The 22,332-nt window shown below is 41.5% G+C and overlaps 1 protein-coding gene and 1 long non-coding RNA gene across 5 annotated transcripts in view; one reads left to right on the forward strand and one right to left on the reverse strand.

The window, feature by feature from the left end:
- Nucleotides 1-5,205: 5,205 nt before the first annotated feature.
- The window catches only part of ORC3 (origin recognition complex subunit 3), a 96,108-nt gene continuing 78,981 nt past the window's right edge, over nt 5,206-22,332 (reverse strand). For all 4 annotated transcript variants that reach the window (XM_074990901.1, XM_074990899.1, XM_074990898.1 and 1 more), the window contains 5 exons: nt 21,018-21,115; nt 19,515-19,656; nt 12,245-12,361; nt 11,734-11,813; nt 5,206-10,665 (listed from right to left, as the gene is read on the reverse strand). In XM_074990901.1, the coding sequence (XP_074847002.1) occupies nt 10,560-10,665; nt 11,734-11,813; nt 12,245-12,361; nt 19,515-19,656; nt 21,018-21,115 (543 nt within the window). In that variant the 3' untranslated portion in view covers nt 5,206-10,559. The remainder of the gene's footprint in view (nt 10,666-11,733; nt 11,814-12,244; nt 12,362-19,514; nt 19,657-21,017; nt 21,116-22,332) is intronic.
- On the forward strand, nt 15,370-22,283 carry LOC142011446 (uncharacterized). The gene is made up of 3 exons (XR_012645086.1): nt 15,370-15,791; nt 19,521-19,649; nt 22,070-22,283. It is a non-coding gene; the product is annotated as an uncharacterized LOC142011446 (long non-coding RNA).

The raw sequence follows: 22,332 nt of genomic DNA on the forward strand, positions 1-22,332 counted from the left end.
AGTTTAATGTAGGAGAGGGAAATAGATGAAATACTAATTCTGCAGAGGTTATGAGATCATTCCTCTGTTAAATTTTGACAAGCTGCTTCAGGTGGAAGCCTTTTTTTATAATACTGACTGTAACATCATTTACTAATTTACTCAAGCATCTGTTTTTTCACTCCGAGATTTCAGTGATTTCAAAGAAATCTTAAGACAGACCCATACCATTTTACCTATGGAAATACGATGTTTTGAACAGTTTTTGATTAAGCTGCAGTAGCCAGATGTGTTTATATGCATGTTAGATCATGCATGACATCTCTCCCCCACTACTGTGTTGGGGAAAAAAGTTTTTGTCTTGTTTTGTATCTAAAGTTGAACTGCAATGGTTAAAGACTCAATGCTTCCGATGGGGGGTTGTTGCTTCCAGTTTGACAAAATGGCTCTCACTGATCTTTACAACCTCCATTTTTGGAAAGCCTTTCTCTTTTCTGTCCCTCACGAACCCTCGCTTCCTGGAGCAGTGATGGCACCACTGCTGCATATAGTTCTGCTTTTGTGCAGTCTGCAGAAAGTCAGATTACAAATTACTCCTCGTGGTTGGAAGACAGGTATAACAGACGAGGAAGCTTAACCCATTTAGAGCCTCCGTTATACTTTGGCCCATTTCCTTCTTGTGTTAACAGGGACAAATACTCAGATCCTTTCAAAATCCAAAGCAGGAAATCTGAATTGCTATCACTGACGCCTCTGTGTGCAACCTGCTTCTTAAGCCTTCTCCACTGCTTTGGGTATAGGGAAGAGCACTGCTGCATCAGAGTGAAACTTCAGCTAATACCAGTGTCTTACTATATTTTGGTCTCCTGCATTGCTTTTCAGAGAAGTGGTCCTCCTAAACTGATAGTTGGTGAGGGGTGTCTGCTGAGTGAATAGTATCAATAAGTGTACTAGTTAGTAGAAGTTCAGCGTACTCTGATCCGGCAGCATGGAGGAGGGTAGTTTATGTAAATAACATGCTGTCACACAGCTGCAGCTATGCTTAGGTCAATCCCCAGTCTCTCCACCTCTAGCATACCACCACTACAGAGCTGTCTATATGGTAAGTGTAGCTTGCTTGATGCTGGTTTGAAAACTTAGCATGAAGCAGATGGATGAGAAGATGCATATAGTAGATACCTGAAAAGTTCTAGGTAATCTTAAACCTAAATTCAGGGGGGGTTTACAATTGATAGAATATTGGGTTTTTTCAAACATTTCTACTGCCTTTTACACTTTCAGCTGTGGAAATTACAGGGGACTTTGACACTAATGACAGATGGTGAGGTTCAAAAAGTTAAAGCATTATAACTGTTAAAACAAATGTCAAAAGCTCAGTGCTCAATCATCTTTTTTTTTTTTCTTTTTTGACCCACTTGCACCTTACTATCAATGAAAATATTTCAATAGGTTTGTGTACAGTGAAGTTGGCATTTATGGATAAATTAATACTTCCAAACCTAACTCTATAATTTTTAGCTGCTGCTTGTAATTTTGGCCCCTTTTATTTTCTGAACTCAGTGCTCTTAGTGTGCATGTCTATCATGTTGAAGGCTCTGGTGACGAGTGGAGCCTAAGCACATAGTAGGCTCTGGAAGTTTGGTCTGACACCTGAACTTTTCTTTGAGGGAACTAACTGTATAGTCCTTATTTAAAAAGGAAAAGGTATTAGAGAAAAATGTGTAAGTCATAATTAGCTTCTTATTTGACTCTTCTGTGGTTCTTATCAACTATAAGATGCACTTGTCTTGCCATTTTTTCCCCCCTAAAGATGTAGTGCAGTGGGCATTTTTAGCTTGCGATAAAATGTTTGGACCCAATATACCAATGGTCATGGTGAATTCTCCATGACTGACCATTTTAAATCAGACTGGAAGCTTTTAAAAAAAAAATATGCTGTAGGGATTATTTTGAACTTCTCTGTCTTGTGTTACACAGGATAAGAGCAGATTAGTGATTTCCTGCATTCCAAGAGTATGTTGGGTTTTTTTCCCCAAACACCTTTTTTGCCCTGTTCCTTTTATTTTAATCTCTTAAAAGCTTTTGGACTAAGTGGGGCATGACATGCACTGTGATGTGTGGAACCTGTTAAACCAACGTGTTTCTGTGGAAGGGCCTTTGGAACACTACTCCATTTAAATTGCATTGACTTGGAGGCCTTCATGCATGTTCTTAGTGATTTGTTTTTGCCAGACTTGGGTAAAGCTGTACATAGCCTATAGTCTGAAAGCAAAACTCAATTATGGGCAGTTACCCTTATTTTACTGAAAAGAGAGAGTAAGGAACTTGATTACACCATTCAAGTAACCAGTTAATGAACAGCAATCCATTGCTGGGAGTTACAGGGTGAGGAGCAAACCTATTTTACAATGCTCTCCCTTCACCCTCTCAAATTGTCATATGACATTTATGCTTGTGCTGCAGTATGAATAGAGCCTGACCAAATTAATGGTCTGTTTCAAGGTCATATGACTTTAAAAATTGTGAATATTCTTGGAGTTATTGTAAACTTTCAGATTTAAGTGTTATATTTGTCAGGCTTCTGACCCAAAAAGGAATTGTGCGGTGGTCTTAAAGTTGGGGCAGGGAGGTGTGCAGCCTTCAGTGCTGGGTAGGCTAGAGGGCAGTGGCTGCAGGCTAAGAGCAGAAGGCAGAGCTACCACCAGCAGCTGCACAGAATATAGGATGGTATGGTGTTGCCCTCTATACTTTCTGTGCTGCCTTCAGAGCTAGGCAGTTGGCCACCAGCTGCCACCCTCTGGTTGCTCATCTCTGAAGGCAGGGTAGAAATAAATACCCCCCCCTATAAATTGTGCAGTGCTGTCCCCTACTCTTTTTCAAAATGCTGATCTGTCATGAAATCTATATAAGGTAGTAAAAAAAGGAAAAACACCAGATTTCAGTCTGTTTTTCCTGGTTGTGAATTTGGTAGAGCCCTTGCTATGAAAGAGAGGGTGACTGTTCTAGCCTTCTTGTAGAGGCAAGGAGATGGGAATAGCCATTAGCATGGTTTTAAAATTTAGGCCGCTTGGTAAGAGATTGAAGTCCAGGACCTCCATGGTAGTGTTCTCAGGAAATACTTCCATAGGCAGAACTGCAGGATGGATGAGATGATAGGCTAGAGAAAAGAGGCTGAGATTTATTATGACAGGGGAGCCTTTGTGGAAAGAAGCCTATACAGAAGTCTGGATGGGCTCCACCTAAACCAAAAGGGAAGGAGCTGGTTGCAATGTAAAATTAAATTTTAAAAGCTCTTCTACAGCTCATAGGCTAGGTGGGGGGGTGGGGTGAGAGAGTAGATGACAGGTGTAGAGGTTGTGTCTTTCAGAGGATTGGGATTCTGTACATTCTAGGGACTGAACAGAAACAAACAAGTCATAGAATCATTGGAAGAGACCTAAGGAGGTCAAGTCCAACCCCCTGATCAAAGCAGGATTAATTCCAGCTAAATTATCCTAGCCTGGGCTTTGTCAAGCTTGGATTTAAAAACCTCTAGGGATAGAGATTCCACCACATCTGTAGGTAACCTATTTGAGTGCTTCAACCCTTCTTGGTAGAAGTTTTCTCTGATATCCAATCTAGACCTCCCCTCACCATTGCTCCTCATTTGGTCTATCACCACAGAAAACAGCCTCTCTCCATCCTTTTATACACCCTGCTTCAGGTAGTTGAAAGCTATCAAATCCACCCTTGCTCTGCTGTAGATTAAAGCCTAAATCCTTCAGCCTCTCCCAAGTCATGTGCTCCAGTCCCTTAATCATTTTTGTTGCCCTCTGCTGGACTCCTCATGCATCTACAGCCTTTTAGTAATGGGGTGGTTGGGTCCTAGAATTGGGGACACAGTATTCCAGATGTGACCTCACTAGTGTCAGGGGAATAATCATTTCCCTAGATCTGCTGGTAGTGCTCTTTATGAAGCCCCATATACAGACTGACTGCAAGGGGCACTGACTCATGTCCACCCACTGTAATGCCCAGGTCCTCTTCTGTAGAACTGCTGATTAGCCCATCAGTCCCCAACCTGTAGCAGCATTGGGGATTTTTATGTCTTAAGTAAAGGACTCGCACTTGTCCTTGTTAAATCTCATCAGGTGTCCCTTGGCCCAATCTTCTGATTTGTCTAGGTCACTACGAACCTTATCCCCTACCTTTCAGCGTATCTGCCTCGTGTTATACATGAACTTGCTGTAGTCCTTCCCCTTGTCCAGCTCATTAACAAAGAACAAAACCAGCCCCAGCACTGATTCATGGGGGTACTCTGATACCCAACCTGTATCAGAGGGGTAGCTGTGTTAGTCTGTATCTACAAAAACAAGTCCTGGGGCACCTTATATTGCAGCATAAGCTTTTGTGGGCAAAGACCACATCAGGTGCATTGCCCCAGGACTTCTTGTGACCACAACCTATTGAGCCAGCTTTAATCTAATCTTTCTATCCATTCATCCAATTCATACTTGCTGGCAAGCATACTGAGAGAGACCATATTAAAAGCATTGGTAAAGCCTAGGTATATCATTCCCACCACCATGCACAGAGCCACTTGCTTCATTATAGAAGGCAGTCAGGTTGGGCAGGCATGATTTCCCTTTGGTGAATCCATGTTGACTATTCCAGAGCACTTCCAAGGGCTTCAAAATGGATTCCTTGAATCTTCGTGAATGGGAGACAACTAAACAGTGACAAATTTTGTAAGTGCATACAAATTAATCCAAGGGCTTGGTGTTGAGGCTATTGATATAATAGCTATCTTCAATTTGGTGGAATGCTACTTACAGGACACAGCAATACTCCACTACAAAATATATAGGAATGACAGGTCATCTGCTGGAAGAGAAGTGTATGTGAAAGTCAAATACAGTAAAAATCTAAAGCATAGCATCTCTGTGATACTGTCCAGCACTACTGACCAAGATCATGAAATGCTCTGGACTAGTCCATTATGGATGATTTTCTCAACTCTCCTCATAGTGATCTGGCCCATATCACCTGCAGCTGGGACGTAGTGGAATTTTATAGCCACCATTAATTACTGCTTCTTGGAGCAGTTAGCCTTGGTACCCACCAGCAGAGAGACAATTCTTGATTTATCTTAAGAGTACAGGATGTGAGCCAAGATGTTAATATATCTGAACACAGTGGTAATAGCAACCCTAATAAATGTCATGGCTAGGGAGGATGGGAAACATAGAAGCTGACCACATTAGCATTTAATTTCAGAAAGGAAAATACACCAAAATGAGGAAACTATTTAAATGGAAATTTAAAAAGTGCAAGTCACAAGTGATATGTTCATATGCTGCACAGAAACTTTTAATACATTTGGTTTTGTTTTTTGTTTTTTTTTTTAAAAACAAAGTACCACAGTGACTAAAAGTCAAAAGCAGTTGAGAAGCAAAAAGGCATTCTTTAAAAATGGTTTACTGGTGCCCAACCCATTTTTGAAAACCCTCCGGATTCATGACAGTCCCAGTGAAAGTAAAATGCATCTATCTGAAGGACAGCCTCACTTCAAAATGACAGAACTGTTAAATGCTGAACCTCCTTCCTCATCTTAGGGTTTCCAGTGTTGACACCCCTTTTCACTTCCCACAAAGATCAAATCAGGTGCTCTGTCACTTCACAAGCTAGGACAATTACCACATATGAATACATTACACTTCTAATAATCCAGCTAACTTGCATCTTTTTCACTTCTGTTCTATAAAGTCCATCAAGCCCTGCTTTTCTAGTTGAATAGTATGAAGGTTCTCTCAAAGATTAACCCTTGAGCCTAGAATTCAACAAAAATCAAGCTGTAGTACTTGCTCCAATCTTATTTCTAGTGCTCATTTCTAATTAGTGAGGGTATTTAAACACAATATTTAATATTTTTGCAGTTAAAGGCTAATGATACACTACATTGGGGCCTATGATTCAAGTGTCCTAGTTTTAGTTCCTAGCCCATCATACAAAAACTTTCATGTTTCTTAAAAAAAAAACTTCAGTTGTTACTCTTCACAAACTTAGTAGTAATTGAGTTTTACTTCCAAAAATCTTAATTTACTTGGATTACTGCTAATGCAGTGTCCTGAAGCAGAAAGTCTAATACTTTATTATTCTGTAAATGCTAGGTTTTGACAAGAAGAGACAGCAACATTTGACTAATTTTTATTTTTTCAAATTATCAACTTGCTCCATGGTCTTTATACTCCTGTTGACATGTGGACTGTGTAGCTGTTTCTACTACCTGTAAAGGTAATTCTAACTGCATATAAACTTGACCAACTTACCATTTTGCTGTCACTTGATAAGACCTCTTATTTTTCAGCTTTTCAGGCCTGCACTTCTCTCTTGGATTAGTGACTGTCAATCAGATTAGGTTAATATTTAATCAAAATCTGATGAAGGGAGCTGGGTCTACTGAGACCTCTGAGAAGGCCTGGCCATCTGCTCATTTTTACTTGAATTATAAACATATTTCCATTTTGCTTAGTGGCCTTGTTTTGAAATTTGCAGACAGGATTTTAGTACTTTGGTAAACAGCTCTGTGGTTTCCTATCAGCAGCAGCTTCAGCTGCTCAGATTTCCAACACCTGTTTCTTTCACTGCACTTTTTGCTCCTCCATTCCCAATAGGTTTGTTGACCTTTATTCAGAAATTGTGTATTTCAGCACTTTCTCTCCTGGATGGGATACCATATCTCTTGGCCTAGCCAATTCTTGCTCTCCCTATATTAGTACTCACCTGTGACTGCCATGCTTACATCACATCTCTGAGCACTGTCCATTTCTCTTCTAGTCCAATCTGTCTCACCTCTGCTTCTGGAAGTGCCTCAGATCCATTCCTTCAAGTTAGAATTTCTCACAGTGTGTTTTTAGTTCTGTTTTTCACATTGTTTAAAAGCTGATTTTAATAAATTGCAATTTAGCAATGCAACTCTGGTGGCCATTTCTTACATCTGGTGGTCAATATGCCCTTACATCTTGAAAAGATTATCTGATTCACGGTAATGGATATGTGGTTAATCTGATATTTTTGTTTTGCTCTCTGTATGAGGAAATAGGGCACTTGAAAAAGGAAAGTCAGATACTTAACACAGTTCAATTACCATTTCCCCCATTTTAGTTGATTGTTGCCAACACGTGCTTTTCCCAATTACTCTTTCCATTCCTTGGTTGTCATGTTCTAGTTACATACAGAAGTCACCCAATCCCACAAATTACTCATTAAATATTCTGTCAGTCAGATTTTGGAAGCAACTACACAACTCATCTTTATCCTAATCAGAACGTTCCTTTGTCATCACACCGCTGTATGACTGACATCTTAAGAATCTGGTTTGGAGTCTGGTATAGATGATGACTTAAGGTTCTCAATTGATTCTCTCCTGCCCTCAGTCAGTCATAATGAGCACTTTGCCCTAAGTGTTTGTGTGACAATGACCAAAGTAAATGAGACTATTTTCCCCTTTTGCTTGAAGCACTTATCTAGATAAACCTGTGCTCACTGATGTTCAGGATTCAAGTCCATAGCTCTCCATCTCCTTCATGTTGTGGAAGATCTTTGATGTTTGAAACATGGTTCTCACATTGTGCTAACCATCTCAGAAGTGTTTGTGATGCTACTATGAAACATTGTGGGGTCATGGCTTCTTGAGACTAGCTCTCCCTCAGAGAACTTGGCAGCACAAGGAGTTGGCGGTGTCCGTTTTTACTGGAATGGTAGTTTGTTTCCGAAACCAGTGAACTGTTTTCACAGTACTCACTGGTTGGCTTTGGGGTCAGCCCTCCCCAGTTTATCTACTCCTGGGACCAGGAGCCATCTCAAGATGCACTGGCTCAATTCAGGCACAGGAGATACTATATACATCACATACTCACAATAAGGACCCTTCCAGGAGAATGTATAGAAAGGCAAGCTCCTGTTTTTCCTTCCAAGACCTGACAATCCACAGGGATACACTGCAGAATTTTTCAGTACTACATAATCCCAGTTAAAATAGTCAAAACCATCAAGGCCACATACGGAGGTGCTACGTGTTCTGTAAGGATGACCAGCCAGACTGGTTCAGTGTGCCTCTTGGCATGAAACTAGGCTACATATTTGACATGCCGTAAACTCGATAAAATCTATTAGAAACAAGGACCAGTATATCAGGATAGAAGAGAGAAATGCCTACATGAGATAAACCCCTGTGCACCAACAGTGATATGGAAGAGGGATGAGAAACGATTTAGGAAAAAATAGAATGGCTCAGACATCCTTGAAACCCATATGTGAAAGGAACAGCATCATCTACAAGGCAAAAATATCCAAGTGTAGTATTGTTCATCTATATGCATGCAGCACTGTATGAGCCACCTGACCTCAACGGCGGGAAAGGGATCCCCAGCATTCACTAAAAGTGAACCCAGAGATATTCAGTACCAGAACAAAACCTTCAATTAAACAATCTCGATGTTTACAGCTAAGAGCTAGGGATGTATTAAAACAAAACTATACACCTTTGAAAATAAGCACATACAAAAGATTCTGGGCAGTATTTGGAAAGACTTTATCACCAACCAGCAACTTGTTTCCATGAAAATTAGAAGGAAGTGCTGGAGAAATTTGAGATACATAATCTAGCTGCCCACACAGAGACTCTAACGTGAAGTTGTGAAGTGGAAACACCTTGTGTGAAGCAGTAAGTGCATGCAAGAGAAACCTTAGCACAGAGGCAGAATTTTCAATAGTGAAGATTGCAAAGCTAGAAGGAACCATGATGATCTAGTCTGCCCTCTGTAACAGGCCATAGAACTTCCTCAAAGTAATGTCTAGAGTAGTTCTTAAATGGGAGCAGCAGCAAATGACAAAAAAAACCCCAAAAACCTGATGTCAACACTGGCATGGGAAGGGTACAAATTACCTGTGCTTGCTTGTGTAAGAGAGAGGCAGTCTCACCAGAGAATCCACTGGTTTCCTAACCTTCCTTCAAACCTGACATCTTTCTTGCCAGTATCATTCTGGTAGTCCCTACTGAATCCATCAACATTTCTTATTCAAATTGTACTGGAACAATACACAATATTGCCAGGAAATATGTGTGTGAGTATATCTTTTGTGTATACTCACCTCTTACAGATATTTAGACATGCCATTTCTGTTAAAGCTGCTGCATGTAACACTCTGCCTATTCAGATTCAGCCATAATCCATAATGCTTTACAGGACTAAAGCAGGGACTCTTAAAACTCACATTAAAATAAAGCTACTACGCATATATGAAGCTCAGTTGTTTAAGACAACAAAAATGCCAAGAACTGGTAGATTATTAAGCACTTTGAAGGATAAAGATTAGAGATACTTGTTAAAGCAACTTACCAATTTAGAGTGCAATGAGAGCAAGTGCAAAATAAAAATTAGGCAAACATAAGAGAAAAGTAATCAAATAAATATATAGATTTTTTTTCCTGCATATAAGCAGTTTCTTTGGGAATTCAATTATTTCAAAAAACAAGGCAACCTGGCAACTTTACACTTCAGGAGGACAGGACAGCCTCATGACTACACTTGTTTCATTGGTGGCACAGGACATAAATGATCTGGAATGTTCTGCCTATCAAGTAATGTAAGTGACTGAATATGAGAGTTACAAGAACATGGCAAGGGCTGCATTATTCACATGCAGCTGTCTCCCTAGCTTGTCCCACTGCATAATCATGAAGGGGCGGGGGACAGGGGAAGAAGAAATTACATTGTACTTTGAAGGAAATTAATAAAATACCCATTTAATGTTCATAATTGTGCAATGTTCTTGTTTCTCCTATGTGGATACGGAAATCTGACTAAAGAAGGTTAGTTAAATGAGTATTTATGAAATAGTCTTATTTACTGGCCATCTGCGATGTTATCAAATTGCACAATAGTTACTGTCCCTTCTGGAATAATTTCCTTTCATTTTTTAATACAGAAGCACGGTTTTCTTCCATTTGTAGACAAGTCCTCCCATGGCACCATCACCAAGATCAAATAGTTCTGCTCCAAGTGGGTGGTGTTGCATGTCGCAAGACAGTGCTCAGTCGGTTCTGCTTATAGGGGCTTGTTACTGAATTTCTCAGCAAATGATACGGCGTATTTTCAAAAATTCTGTATCCATAAGATATTTTCTAACGTGACTGCTTAAATCCAATCAGCTTCTGAGCAAAATAAATTCAGTATTTATGGCTGACATCTAAAAAAAATTCAACATTCTCCTCCTGTCCTCTGAGCCTAAATCACACCATTATGGTCCAATGTATCACACATACCAAAAGATGAAAACTGGTACAGAAGAGTGGTCAGAACTTTGCAATTTCTTGACCACACAAAAATGAAGTATAGGAAAGAGGTAGTATTTTGCTAGCAATTAGAATGTAGTACATAAAGTAAGGATGAATCTGACCTCTTAAATCTTTCAAGATCAATATAGTTACATCAGGCACTAATCTGTCCCACTGGCTGCACTGTCCAATGTGTGCTGTAATGAACCTTCACAGGCAGTCTGCATATATTACCATGGTGTTTCTTGACTCATTTGATCATTTAACAGTCTCCCCAAGTCAGCCTTGCCACATGATCAGTTTTCTGCTTGCTTGGTTTTATGAACCCTAAAAGCTCCAATTCTGAAACAGCTCGAATGAAACGAGCACTGGAAGTTCTGGTAAAGGAACTCAAGTGTAAACTGCATGATTAAAACAAGTGAGTTGAATAAAGTCACCACTTAACTTTTCTCCAGAAAGGAGGGATATTTACTGGTGCACAACAAAACACTGCTTCAACAACGTGATGACAATCTGGAGTTCAGTTAAATCAAGGCAACATGACCTCTGGCTTACAGGATGAAAATAGCCAAGGGATGGTAAACCTATGCATGCATCTTGCCTGCATCCAGCCCACAAGGCTCAAGGGTCAGCACGCACACAGCAGGGAGTTGCACCCCAAACCCACAAGCCTCCTCTGCCCTCCGCATGAGGTTGGAGTGCTAGTACTGGCTCCCAAATGGGGCAGGGGAGGGAAGGGGAAGTGCCCTGAGCCATGCAGACCCGAGCCTGGCAAACCAGGGCTGGGTTGGGCCCATGGGCTCTGTGTGGCTGGGTGAGGTAGCAGTGAGTGAACTTTCACTCCCCCCACAGCTGGGGGAACAGTAACACAGGAAAGCACTGCCTGGAGGATTTTGCGCCGCTGCTTCCCTTAGCCAATCACAGTGGGGAGCACGGAACCAAGTGTGTGACGGAGCTGTGCCACGTGAAGGCTCTCTGCCACCCAGCCCCCCTACTTCCAGCCCCCTCCCTCCTGCACTTCCACCTCCAGCCCCCCTCCCTTCCACTTGTTTGTGCCATTCATCTCTTTAACACCGAGATATACTTGATTTTAAATGATAATGGATTTAAATTCCTTAGAAATACTAAATGCAAGTTGCCATTTTAAAAGGAAACCTATAATATGCTACAGAACAATGAAATTTGGGCATATATTATACATACAATATTCTGTGGCATATGGGACCTCAGCTCACCAAACCCTATGACAAAATGGTCAAACCCTTCTTTTGTATTATAAGATTGCCGAAAAGTATTTAGGCCTCTCTCAGTCAATTCTCAGTGCATGGGGAAGCTGCATTTGGAAAACCTTGATACATCCCCAAGAAAGATGCCACTGGCTTGCACGTATGTGAACATTAAAACCAAAATAAATTCAAGTGAAACATAAAGGATACTGGATTATTTCATCCATCTCGCCTGTGGTCACTGATTCTGGATCTGTTCCTTCAACCGCAGTTACCACAGTTGAAAAAGCCTAAAGAGAAAAAAGCAGGTAAGATAGTATAACCCCCTCGACCACATACAACTCAGAGGCAGTACTTGCATTACACAGGCTTTTCTGTGAACACGTGCATCAGCAGAAGTTAAAAGGGTAAAAAGTAAAAAAAAGTAGCTCTGTAAAGCACAAAATTTGGTTTACACTCAACATAAATAAGGTACAGGCAGCAACAAGGATTTTCATTGTTTGGACAGCAGAGCTGGTAATAAATGACTCCCTGATTTAGCAGGAGAGGCTGAGTGGGATGGTGATTTAAGGGCATTGCATGTACTTGCACTGAATAAGACCACTTTGGCTCTCAAAAGTGACACTGAAGAGGGAAACAACAACAACAAAAAAGCATGCAAAAATATCACAAAGCCTAGATGCTGCAAACATATGTAGTCACTATTTTCATCTTTACGTACCTCTAACCAGTCAACAAGATTTATTAATCTGCCACACTCCAAATGAAGTTTATATGCTATGCATATATCAGGAGCAGTATTAGAAATGCACCCTATGTTGCTTTTCAACGTTTGATTCTATAAAAGAAAAAATAAACAGAAAACGAAGGCAGTAATTTTCATCACAATTTATCACCTTTAAAGATCTCTAATGTTTAAAGCAAGTATAATCAACCTGACCTGTCGCAGGAAGTTCGAGCTGTCAGCATTTTTTTTTTTTCCACATTTACTGATTGTCTCTAGAAGTATGGCGATAAGTAGGGGGGAGGGGGGAGGGAAACCAATGCAAAAAATCCTACCACCACAAATCTACTGGGAACCTAAGAAATCTAATAATGTATCATCTGGTTTGCAAAAAAGATGATACTACTCATCTTGTACAGTAATGATGTTCACGATGTGTCTCTTTGGGTGCTCCACTTGAGGTGTTCTTCCAGTGACTCCCAATCACTATCCCAGCTGTAAGGCTTGGACATTGGAGGTGATTCAGTTACAGATGACAGTACTGTGGGGTGTCAAACACAGCACCAACACAGAAACCCAACAGATCACATAGGCTGTGTCTACACTTGCCCCAAAATTTTGAGGAGCAAAGGGACTTCAAAGTAGTATGGGCACTTCAAAGTGCCCGTGGCTACACGCATGTTGGCACTTCGAAGTGTGACGCTTCAAAGTTGCCGCGGTGGAAAATTAGCCTAATGAAGTGCTGAGTATTCACCGCAGCACTTCATTAGCAATCTCCTGTGGCTCCGATTACCATGCCCCCTTCGAAGTTGGGGGCAAGTGCAGACCCAGCCATAATGTCCTAAAAGTGTCAACTGGTGGCTATACCACTGCTCTACAGATCTGACACAGGGATTGAAGGCAGTGAGGAGAATGACTGTGTGCATGCAAATACTACATGGAGGGATCATGTTGCACACTTCTATTGTCTGAGGCAGTTTGAGGCCCATCTGGAGAGTCTCTGGGCAGATACATCTAAAAGCCTTTAACCTTTCTGCAATAGAGGGGAAGTGCTTAGGAGGCTTTCTGAAGGTCTTTGTCCTATCCAGGTAAAAGGACTCTCTTGACATCTTCTTGGTGGTCACTCAGTAATGAGTCGGACGTCTTCATGTCACCCTATTTGTGAGTCTGTTGATGGCTGACCAGCCCAATTCTGAAGCTGTATATCTTATCACAGAAGAGGCAGGTGTTAGCAGCTGTTGGAGGAGTCTGGGGCAGTTTTTGACACTCTTTTCTTTTTCCCTGCCTCTCCTTGTCTGCACTGAAGCACGACCTCTCAAACTGCACCATCCCCTCACGGCTTACCATTCTCCACTGGTCTTAGACAAGGTTCTCCCAGATGTCAACACTGATGCTGCACTTTTTCACAGGTGCCTTCAGCATGTCTGTGTATCACTTCCGCTGACCCCCAATGCTCCTCTGTCCCTCCTCCAATTCAGAAAACGGAATCTGTTTTAGGAGGTGCTGACCAGACATCTGAACCACGTCACCAGTCCAATGAAGTTGTTATGAATGATAATGGCTTCAATGCTGGTCATGTTCAACTATTCCAGGACACTAGTGTTCGTGTGCCTATCCTCCCAAGAGATATTTAAGATTCTTCTGAGGCAGCGCTGATGATATTGTTCAAGTGCCTTCAAATGACTCATGTATGTTGTCCAGGTTTCACATGCATATAATAGCACTGGAACAACCACTGCATGGTATACAAGGAGCTTCGTCTTGGGATAGATGTCCCAGTTCTCAAAGATTCTTTGTCTCAGGCGGGCAAAAGCAGCGCACGCACGGCTCAGATGATGCTAAATTTCCACATCAATATTGACTTTGGCAGAAAGACAACTTCCAAGGTATGGGAAGTGCTCCACATTTTTCAGCAGGTCTCCACTGACTTCAATACAAGGTGCATGGGATTGTCCCATCAGTGAAGGTTGGTGGAGCACCTTGGTCTTTGATGTTCAGTGTGACCTGGCATCTAGTGTGCATAGCACAACCGCTCTGTTCTCAGTAGGAGGTTGAAAAGTGAATCATTGATTCATATGCAATGAGGAGATTAACTCCGAAATGAATTTTGGATGTGGCCTGAGCATAACCTTCTCCCAAAAGAGTATGGGGCGTGGGCGATGTGCTATGAAAGCTGCTATTTCTCTCAGGCTATGTCTACACTATAGAGATTTATTGGCAGAAGCTTGTGTCAGAAGATCTCTTCTGACAAAACTTCTGTCGACAGATCATGGCCAGACCGCAGGGCAGACCAAAAGAGCAATCCCCTTTGTCAACAAAGAGCTGCCGGACTGCCTGGCTACTCTGAGTGGCTATTTTGCCAATAGAAGCACAGCAGACAGGGTTGCCCAGTGCCCTGGAAGCCCCTTCTGTCGACAGAGGCATTCTTCCTCATGGAGAGTAAGGTACAGCTATCGACTAAAGTGCTGCATTTGAACAACTTACTGTCAACAAAATGACCTTGGAAATGTGGACACTGGGCTTTGTCAACAAAATGGCCGTTTTGCTGACAAAACCCTCTAGTCTAAACATAACCTTAGATAAGGTGATAGCTCCCTTACCTCTCAGTTAAAAGGGATTTCCTATTAGCAAACAGGTGGCCTCATAAACCTTTTAGTGGTTAGGTGTGACAGCAAGGAATATCCTTCTACTTGTTCAGGGAAGGCTGCTACAGTTGAGCTGCTAGGTGGATTCAAAAAACTGAGAGAAAGATCTAGGCTGGGTCTACACTTGCTGGAGAAGATCGAATGATTAGATTAAATTTTCCAGGATGATGTTTGGTGCATGTGCAGAATGGCGTGTTCCGGGGTCAATGTCAACCCCAGAATTCCTATCGAGCCGCAAGGATTAAGAACTACGAACGGGAGGAGCACTCGTCAGCACCCTGCAGTGAGGACATGGACAAATATAGACGGCTGCAAAATCAATTTTGGTACGTAATTGGCGTACCTAAAAGTGCACAGCAGCTGTCAATATTCAAGGTAAGTGTGGACCCAGCCTCAGTCTTTGTAGAATAAGCACATAGTTTAGGATCTTAAGAATAGCTGTGGACATTGAGGGAAAATACCTCAAAACCTGGACCATTTTTGCAGGTAAGTATGGCACTTTGAAGACTCTCTCTTCAATATCTTTTGTACTTTTTTCAAGCTGGAGTTCTCTAGATTTCGGAATCATGAAAAAGTCATGCCTTGAGGTGAAGAATCCCCAGGGCAGGAAGTAGAGTGTATCATTTGTTCTGTGAAAGGAGGTATGGAGCAGATTGGAAAGTACTCGGCAGGTATATTGTAGGCTGTGACATTTAAGTGTACTGGGTTTTCCGCAGACAAAAAGGAACAAATCAGTATAGCATGTGCTCTCTTTTTGTTTATAACAGGATTTTTGACAACAAAGGAAAAGGAGAACACGCATTGAGAAAGTCCCTTTTCCAGGGGAGGAAGAGAGCGTTGCTCATGGAGTGTTGTCGTACCCTTGCTCTGGAGCAATAGTGAGGACATTTCTTATTCAGGTAAGTTGCAAACTGTTTTGTGGTCTAACCCCCCGCCCCCGCTTGAATACAATGAGAAGTACAGCTGGTTTATCTCCTACTCATGGTCATGTGGGAATTTGTGACAGATTGTCCCCTATCAAGTTTTGTGTGCCCAGAAGGGAAGCCACTGAAAATGTGAACTTGTGGGAGATAGACCAGTCTGTACAGTAGGTGGGCCACCTGGCTCCCCCTTTCAGATATGTATAGTCTGCTATAAGGACAACCTCTTTGCAGGAGAAGCACCTCTTGAAGTCTAGTGAACCAGGCACATCCTGTAGGGGGAAGGGTCCCCAGTGAAAGAAAAAGGGGGAAAAAAATTAAGGCATCAAAGTTGCCCCTTCCCCTTTTCTTAAAAAAAAAAAGAAAACTACAACTAGGGAGACTGACTAGCAATAGAAATTTAAGCTAAGGAAATGGTTTTAATGGACTGCCAATAGCACCGTCTCCAGCTGGGTCAGTTCAGAAGGAACTGGGAAGGGTTAGCTGTGCATGCTGGCTAGCCCTGCAGCAAGGCATGGGGGGCGGGGGAGAGTGCATATGTGGGCCTAATGGACACTGCTATAAAAGATTCTATGGAACAAGTAAAAAAAATTGATGAGCATTTTGTCTCTGTCCTCATGATTTAATAAATAGATGTCGGAATGTTTATCCTTTCAGGGAGGTAAGTAATAGAAGTATAATCCGTCTGCATACATTAACAAGCCTACTTCTTTCTCTCGTATGTTTATCTTCAATGTTCATAAACCACGACCTCTCTCTGGTTTGAAAACTAGTGCTAGTAAAGCTGAAGTCTGATATTCAGAAAACATTCCACATCAGGAAATCCAGACCTACAACACTTTACTTAGTTGACTGCAGAGTTAAAAAAAAGTCCTTACCTAAGAGCAAGAATCTTTTGTGCTATTGTTATGATCCATAGCACTGTTACATCAGCTCATAAATTATTCAAAGTACTTTATCCACATTAACAGGTCAGAATCTCCTGCTGTGAACAGCACCATTGATTCTGTGGCTGTCAGCTACTAATAATAGGTCTAAAACCCATACTTCAATGGTTGGCTGCATAATCGATCATTTAGAAATGCTATTTTTAAATGCCTAAGAAGGACATTACCATAGGCAAAGGTTTTTTAATAAAGAGAAAAAGATTGAGCAAGTAGTTATCTCCATTTCCTGTTTATTAAATTTTAAAATTTGCCTTTTACAACTGATTCTTCTAGTTTGTGAGCTTTAGCTTCACGACTGGGTTCAGCAATCCCAATGCCTATGTAAAGGTCTCTTAAAATGTTTTCAGAAATTCAGTCTAACAGATTTTCAGATTCAATTACACTATGCAAAGGAAACTGAAATTGAAGGTTTGATGTCAATTTATCTGAGAATTCAGTCCAGATGGTTTCAGTTTAAACAGTGTGACTATTACCTAATACAAGTGATGTCTAGATTGCTAAGCTCTACTGTAGCACTGGTGAGTATTCAGGAAAATATTATAATTCATTCCCTATGCCACCATTTTACCAACCAGTAAGACCAGTTTGATTTGGTTTGAAATCAAGTGAGTACAACAGGGAGAGTCCCAACTTCTACAGCACATGCATTTAGACTGTATATAGGAAATAAAGAACTAACCAAGGAATAATACTACTGATCAGCAATACATGGTCTAAGTCTGAGTTTGGAGAATGACAGCTTGCTGATGATCTTTAAAGGCCAGGTCTTTATAGCATAACCTGAGGGACCTGCAGCCATGCTCATGGAAACCTCAGCTTCCTGAAGTAACAATAGATAAGCTCTTTCTGACAGGAAATAACTACATACCAAGACAGATCAGCAGGAAGTTGATCTAGAATGTAAAGGAGGGCTTTAAACACCAACTCTAAATTTAATTGGCAACTAGTGCTGCTTCAGAGTTAAGATGCATAAATGGATACTCAGGACCAAGTTAAAAACCTGACTGTGCTCTTTTTTAGAGGAGCAGATGGACAAAATATTAAGTTTTTAGGATCCTCATTTTGTGTCAAAGTATACCTCCCTCCAAAAAGAAGAGCTATATGCAGCTTATAAATTTTGTAACTGCTCCATATATCCTTGGTGGGGTGGGAGTTACTACTCAAGTTTGGTTTGAAAATCTCACTCCCTGCGAGATCAAACACGATGCCTCTGTGGTTTATATAGGATACATTTGGCTTAGATTGCATGGATATAAGGGCAAGCAGTTCCTAACTATGGTATTTTGAATTCCCAAGCAATCCATCAGGACAGAATTACAATTCTTTTACACATGTTTCTGTCAGGCTAAATACCAAGCCAGTTAACATTTTGCTGAAGTAAGATTTGGCTTAGCGTCCCATGAGAAATGGCATCATTGCTTGCTGGTACTTTATAGTGGCAGATTTTTCCTGCTTGCATCTCTTTGGTAAATAATAGCTCTGTATAGCTAGATCCTTTACAAAAGAACTTCTGTTCTGGTTGTAACCAAGAAAAATACAAACTACAGTATTTATACATACTGCTGGAGAAATTATTTCTTCAGTTCAAACAGATTAAAATTGTATTAATGAACTGCAATAGCCACTGTGCCAGATATCAAACCACCACAGGAAATAACCAAAAATGCAAAAAAAAATGCGTAAAGATAAATATTTAGGCCTTTCACATTGCTATAAAGTCAATAAATATTAAGCACATTAGAAACTGGATTTAGCTGGGTCTCATAATCTAAGTCTTTTTCATTTTTAGAAGCAGACAGAACTGTAAAGGGTCAGATATATGAATAAGCACACAGACAAACCCAACACACTCTAGAACACAGAGTTGAAACACGTATCCAATATGGTTCCTGCTTATCAGGTGCTGGGTTTGACTTGGGCGGCACGCAAACATTCATTAATGGCAATGTCATTTCTTCCACAAAATGGCCACCCACATTCTTAGAGGGAAAAACTAAAACATGGGGATGGTTTGGGTGGGCAGCAGGGAATTGTGCATGGGAATGGGAAAGAGAAAAAAAGATGCCCACGCCTGCCTCTCCTCAGCCAAAAAGCCTCTCTTCCACCCACACCTTCTCCTTCCCTTCCGGCCTGTGGCTTTGACTCTATGTACAAGGGGACAGGTTCACTGCAAGAAGGTGGTATGTGGATGATTGCAGGTTTGGAGCAAGAAGGGGCAGGGCATCATTACGTGACAGGTAGAAGAAGGGGGGAGTCTTCCAGATACCTTTGTATACAACCAGTATTTCACCAGCTCAGATGACCAGCTGCTCCCACAAGCAGCCACTTTATGAAACCACACGACAAGCCACCCACACGCTGTTTCTGTACAATGAACAGGGTCTATGGGACCAGGATTGATAACTGGATAAGGACTCTTCTCAGAGACACAGGATCACCCAGTCAAAGTGCAGGGTGAAAAAGTCTCTCTGCTTATTTCCGTAGAGATGATGTTAAAAACGAGGCTCTGGAAATGGCCTTCTCATCCAAAACTCAATGAAGCAGCAGCAGCTTTTTCCTGAGTCAAGCAGAGTCTTTGGCTCTCAGCCAGTTCCCAAGCTGCTTCATAGAGGGCCACTTACTAGTCCTTTGTGACAAACCCTACTGTGTGCCAATGTTATTAAACAGCAACATTAAAGCACACACATTAGCCTCAGACAGCATGTGCATGAAACAAATACACAACTACGAACAAATTACAGAGTTGTCTCCTTACTTTCAGGTAGCAATAGGGGTTGTTCAGAGCTGTGTGAAGAGCAATCCGCGGAGCAGCATTCAAGTGCTCACGGAGAGTGTTAGCTGTGTTGAAATACACCACTTCATTCAGGGTCTGCATCTCTGCAGGAGCTAGGTAAGTTCTGAAAGAAAAACATGGGTTGTATGAAAAAGGTATCTGTAACTGAGGCAGGGGGACTGACAGCCACCACAGGCTGGAGTGGGGCAAGGTGGGAGGAGGGCCCAACTCCCTGCCCCCAAAAGGGGCGGGGCCAAGGACAGTCAGCTCTTAGTGCTGGTGTGGCTCTGAATCTCCTTCCCAGAGCCACACAGAGTTGCATTGCATGGCACTTGAAAGGGGCCCAGAGCTCTGGCCTCACAGCTGCCAAAGTAGCAGTGGCTGGAGGGTCCCTCTGAAATCCAGGCCTGGGGGCAAATGCCCCCTTTGCCAACTCTCCCCCCTTCCCCGAGCCCTGTTGGCAGGCCTGAACTGAAGGGATACTACAAAACCCCACTGAAAGCTAAGCCTTCACAGAGATAGCAAGCATGTGAATTTCACAACAGGCACGGGCAGAAAACCTTTGAAAAACAACATACTTCAGTACTTAGAAACAGCTTTTAAATCAAGTGAGAATGTTAAGAATTACCAGCTCAGCCTCCAACTTCAATCATTTTTTTAAATTAAAATCTACTTGTACTGGGGCAAACTCACCCAACAGTGCAGGAAATACACAGAATGCTGACACTAGTCATCCGCCGTGCTTTGTTACTCCTACATCACCCACACCATCTTTCAACTCCCTCACTGGCTTCCTCTCACCTTTGTATTCAAATTTAAGTTCCTCGTCTTGGCTTTCGCAGCCCTGCACAATCTAGCTTCTGCCAGCTTCTCTGCCCTAGGCTCTTCTGCACAGCAATTCTGGTCCTTCCCTCTAGTGATGATGCACAACTGACAGGTGCCTTCATATCCTTCACCAATTCTTACCTTCACAAACTTTATTCCTTGTGAATGCTTATACTTGGAACTGCCTCTACGATTGCATCTGCCATGGCCTGAAGCAGCCAAAGTGAAAATGGCTATCACAAACCTAGCTTATACAATGCATAAAAGAAATAGTAGATAAACCAATACTGATTATGATGTGGGCCATTTTACCTTGGCTTATCATTATTTTGCTTCACTTTCTGCAGCAACAGAAATTAATTGCATGATTTAGGTTTCTGACTCCTTTCAGCACTTTATGGAAAAGAGGCATTTTCAGAGCAACCACACAGAATTGGCTGTAAGGACACCCAAAAGCAACAGTTCCTGGAAATAAAAAGGGTGGAGAGGACACATCTCATATTTCAGGATGATAGTTGTGATTCTGACAACAGTTTCTTTCAAATCTGAACTGTTTGGTAAACCCTTGTTCTGTGCATACATACATGTACATATTTCTGAATGGCATCTCTTATGACACTGTATCAACTGTTAAAGGAGTCCAAGAACAGGAAAGCTCACCTTACTAGGCTGTCTATAAAGTCAACTACTTCGAACCGGAGCATTTCAAACTTGGTTAATTTCTTAGACCTCCTTGATTCTTTCAGCTCCAGCAAAGTCTACAAGACAGAAAACGCATGGCCAAGTCACGCTGGATGGCAAACAGTGATGCTGACAGATTTTATTGCACTTAGACATCAAGATATAAAAAATGGTTGCCATAGCTCTCCTAGGCAACAGATACTAATCTAAACAGAAATAAAGTTAGACTGACAGTACTGTGTTCCCTGTTCGTATGGTATCTTGCAAAATGTATACATGTATCTGCTTCCTTAAAAATGGAAATAAGAATTTTAATTAAGACAGAGCTAACATTAATCCTGAAATTAGTGTCCTAATGCTAGGAAAATAACGTTTCAGACTGCCCTTTCTCCAGTCCTAAAATTAACATACATTATGGAGTTGTAAAAAGGAAAAAGAGAATTGTCTCTTGGTCAGAGCCAGGGACAGAGATAGGAATTTTGGATTCTAGTCTCAGCTTCGTTTCTGATTTGCTGTGTGACTTTGAGTAGTCACTTAGCCTTCCAATGTCTTTTCCACATCCATAAAATGTGGATAGTAGTTTGTACCTAACTCTTAAGGGTGTGTGTAGATTAAATGCCTATGAAGTTCTCAGACGTATGGTGCAAGGTGCTATCAAAGTGCTAACTGGCACTATTATAGAATTTGTTAAAGGCAACAAAATCTGACTCAACATCTGCAGTTAAAAATATAAATAAAAGCTCAAGTGCTGATTTTGAATTATACATTAGATTACTTTATGGCTGCACTTCATACACGCGTTGTTTTCTCAGGCTGTTACCAAGCCTGAAAAACCAACTTGCCTATGTCAACCAGAAATTTTAGTCTCAGTAAGACTGGAGAGCTTCTGGCTCTGTCCTTGCAGCACTGCTTGCCCTTTTATCAGGGGATGAGGATGTGTGCACTGGGGACAAGGGAGGTAGGGGAGAAAGACAGCCAATCAGATGCTACTAATTCTTTTTTTTTTTATTATTTTATTATTAAATGGATAGGAAGAGATAAGAAACTCATGAACTGAAGCTCCTCTAAGAAGAAAGGGTTGGAACAGGGAGCAGACAACCCACACGTAGAAGACATCTAGAAGCCGAGACTCTCTACGTGTTCAGAGAGGCAACAGCAGCATCTGTGAGGAAGCTCTAAAGACAAGTAAAGGGTTAGGATCAGAACTGATTCATAGGTGGGGGAAGCGAAGGAGGTGGAGTATAAAAGTGATATATTCTTTGTGGGGGAAAAAATTTACTTATTGGAGGACTGT

Source organism: Carettochelys insculpta, chromosome 3, assembly GCF_033958435.1.
Source record: "Carettochelys insculpta isolate YL-2023 chromosome 3, ASM3395843v1, whole genome shotgun sequence".
Taxonomy (NCBI): Eukaryota; Metazoa; Chordata; order Testudines; family Carettochelyidae; genus Carettochelys; species Carettochelys insculpta.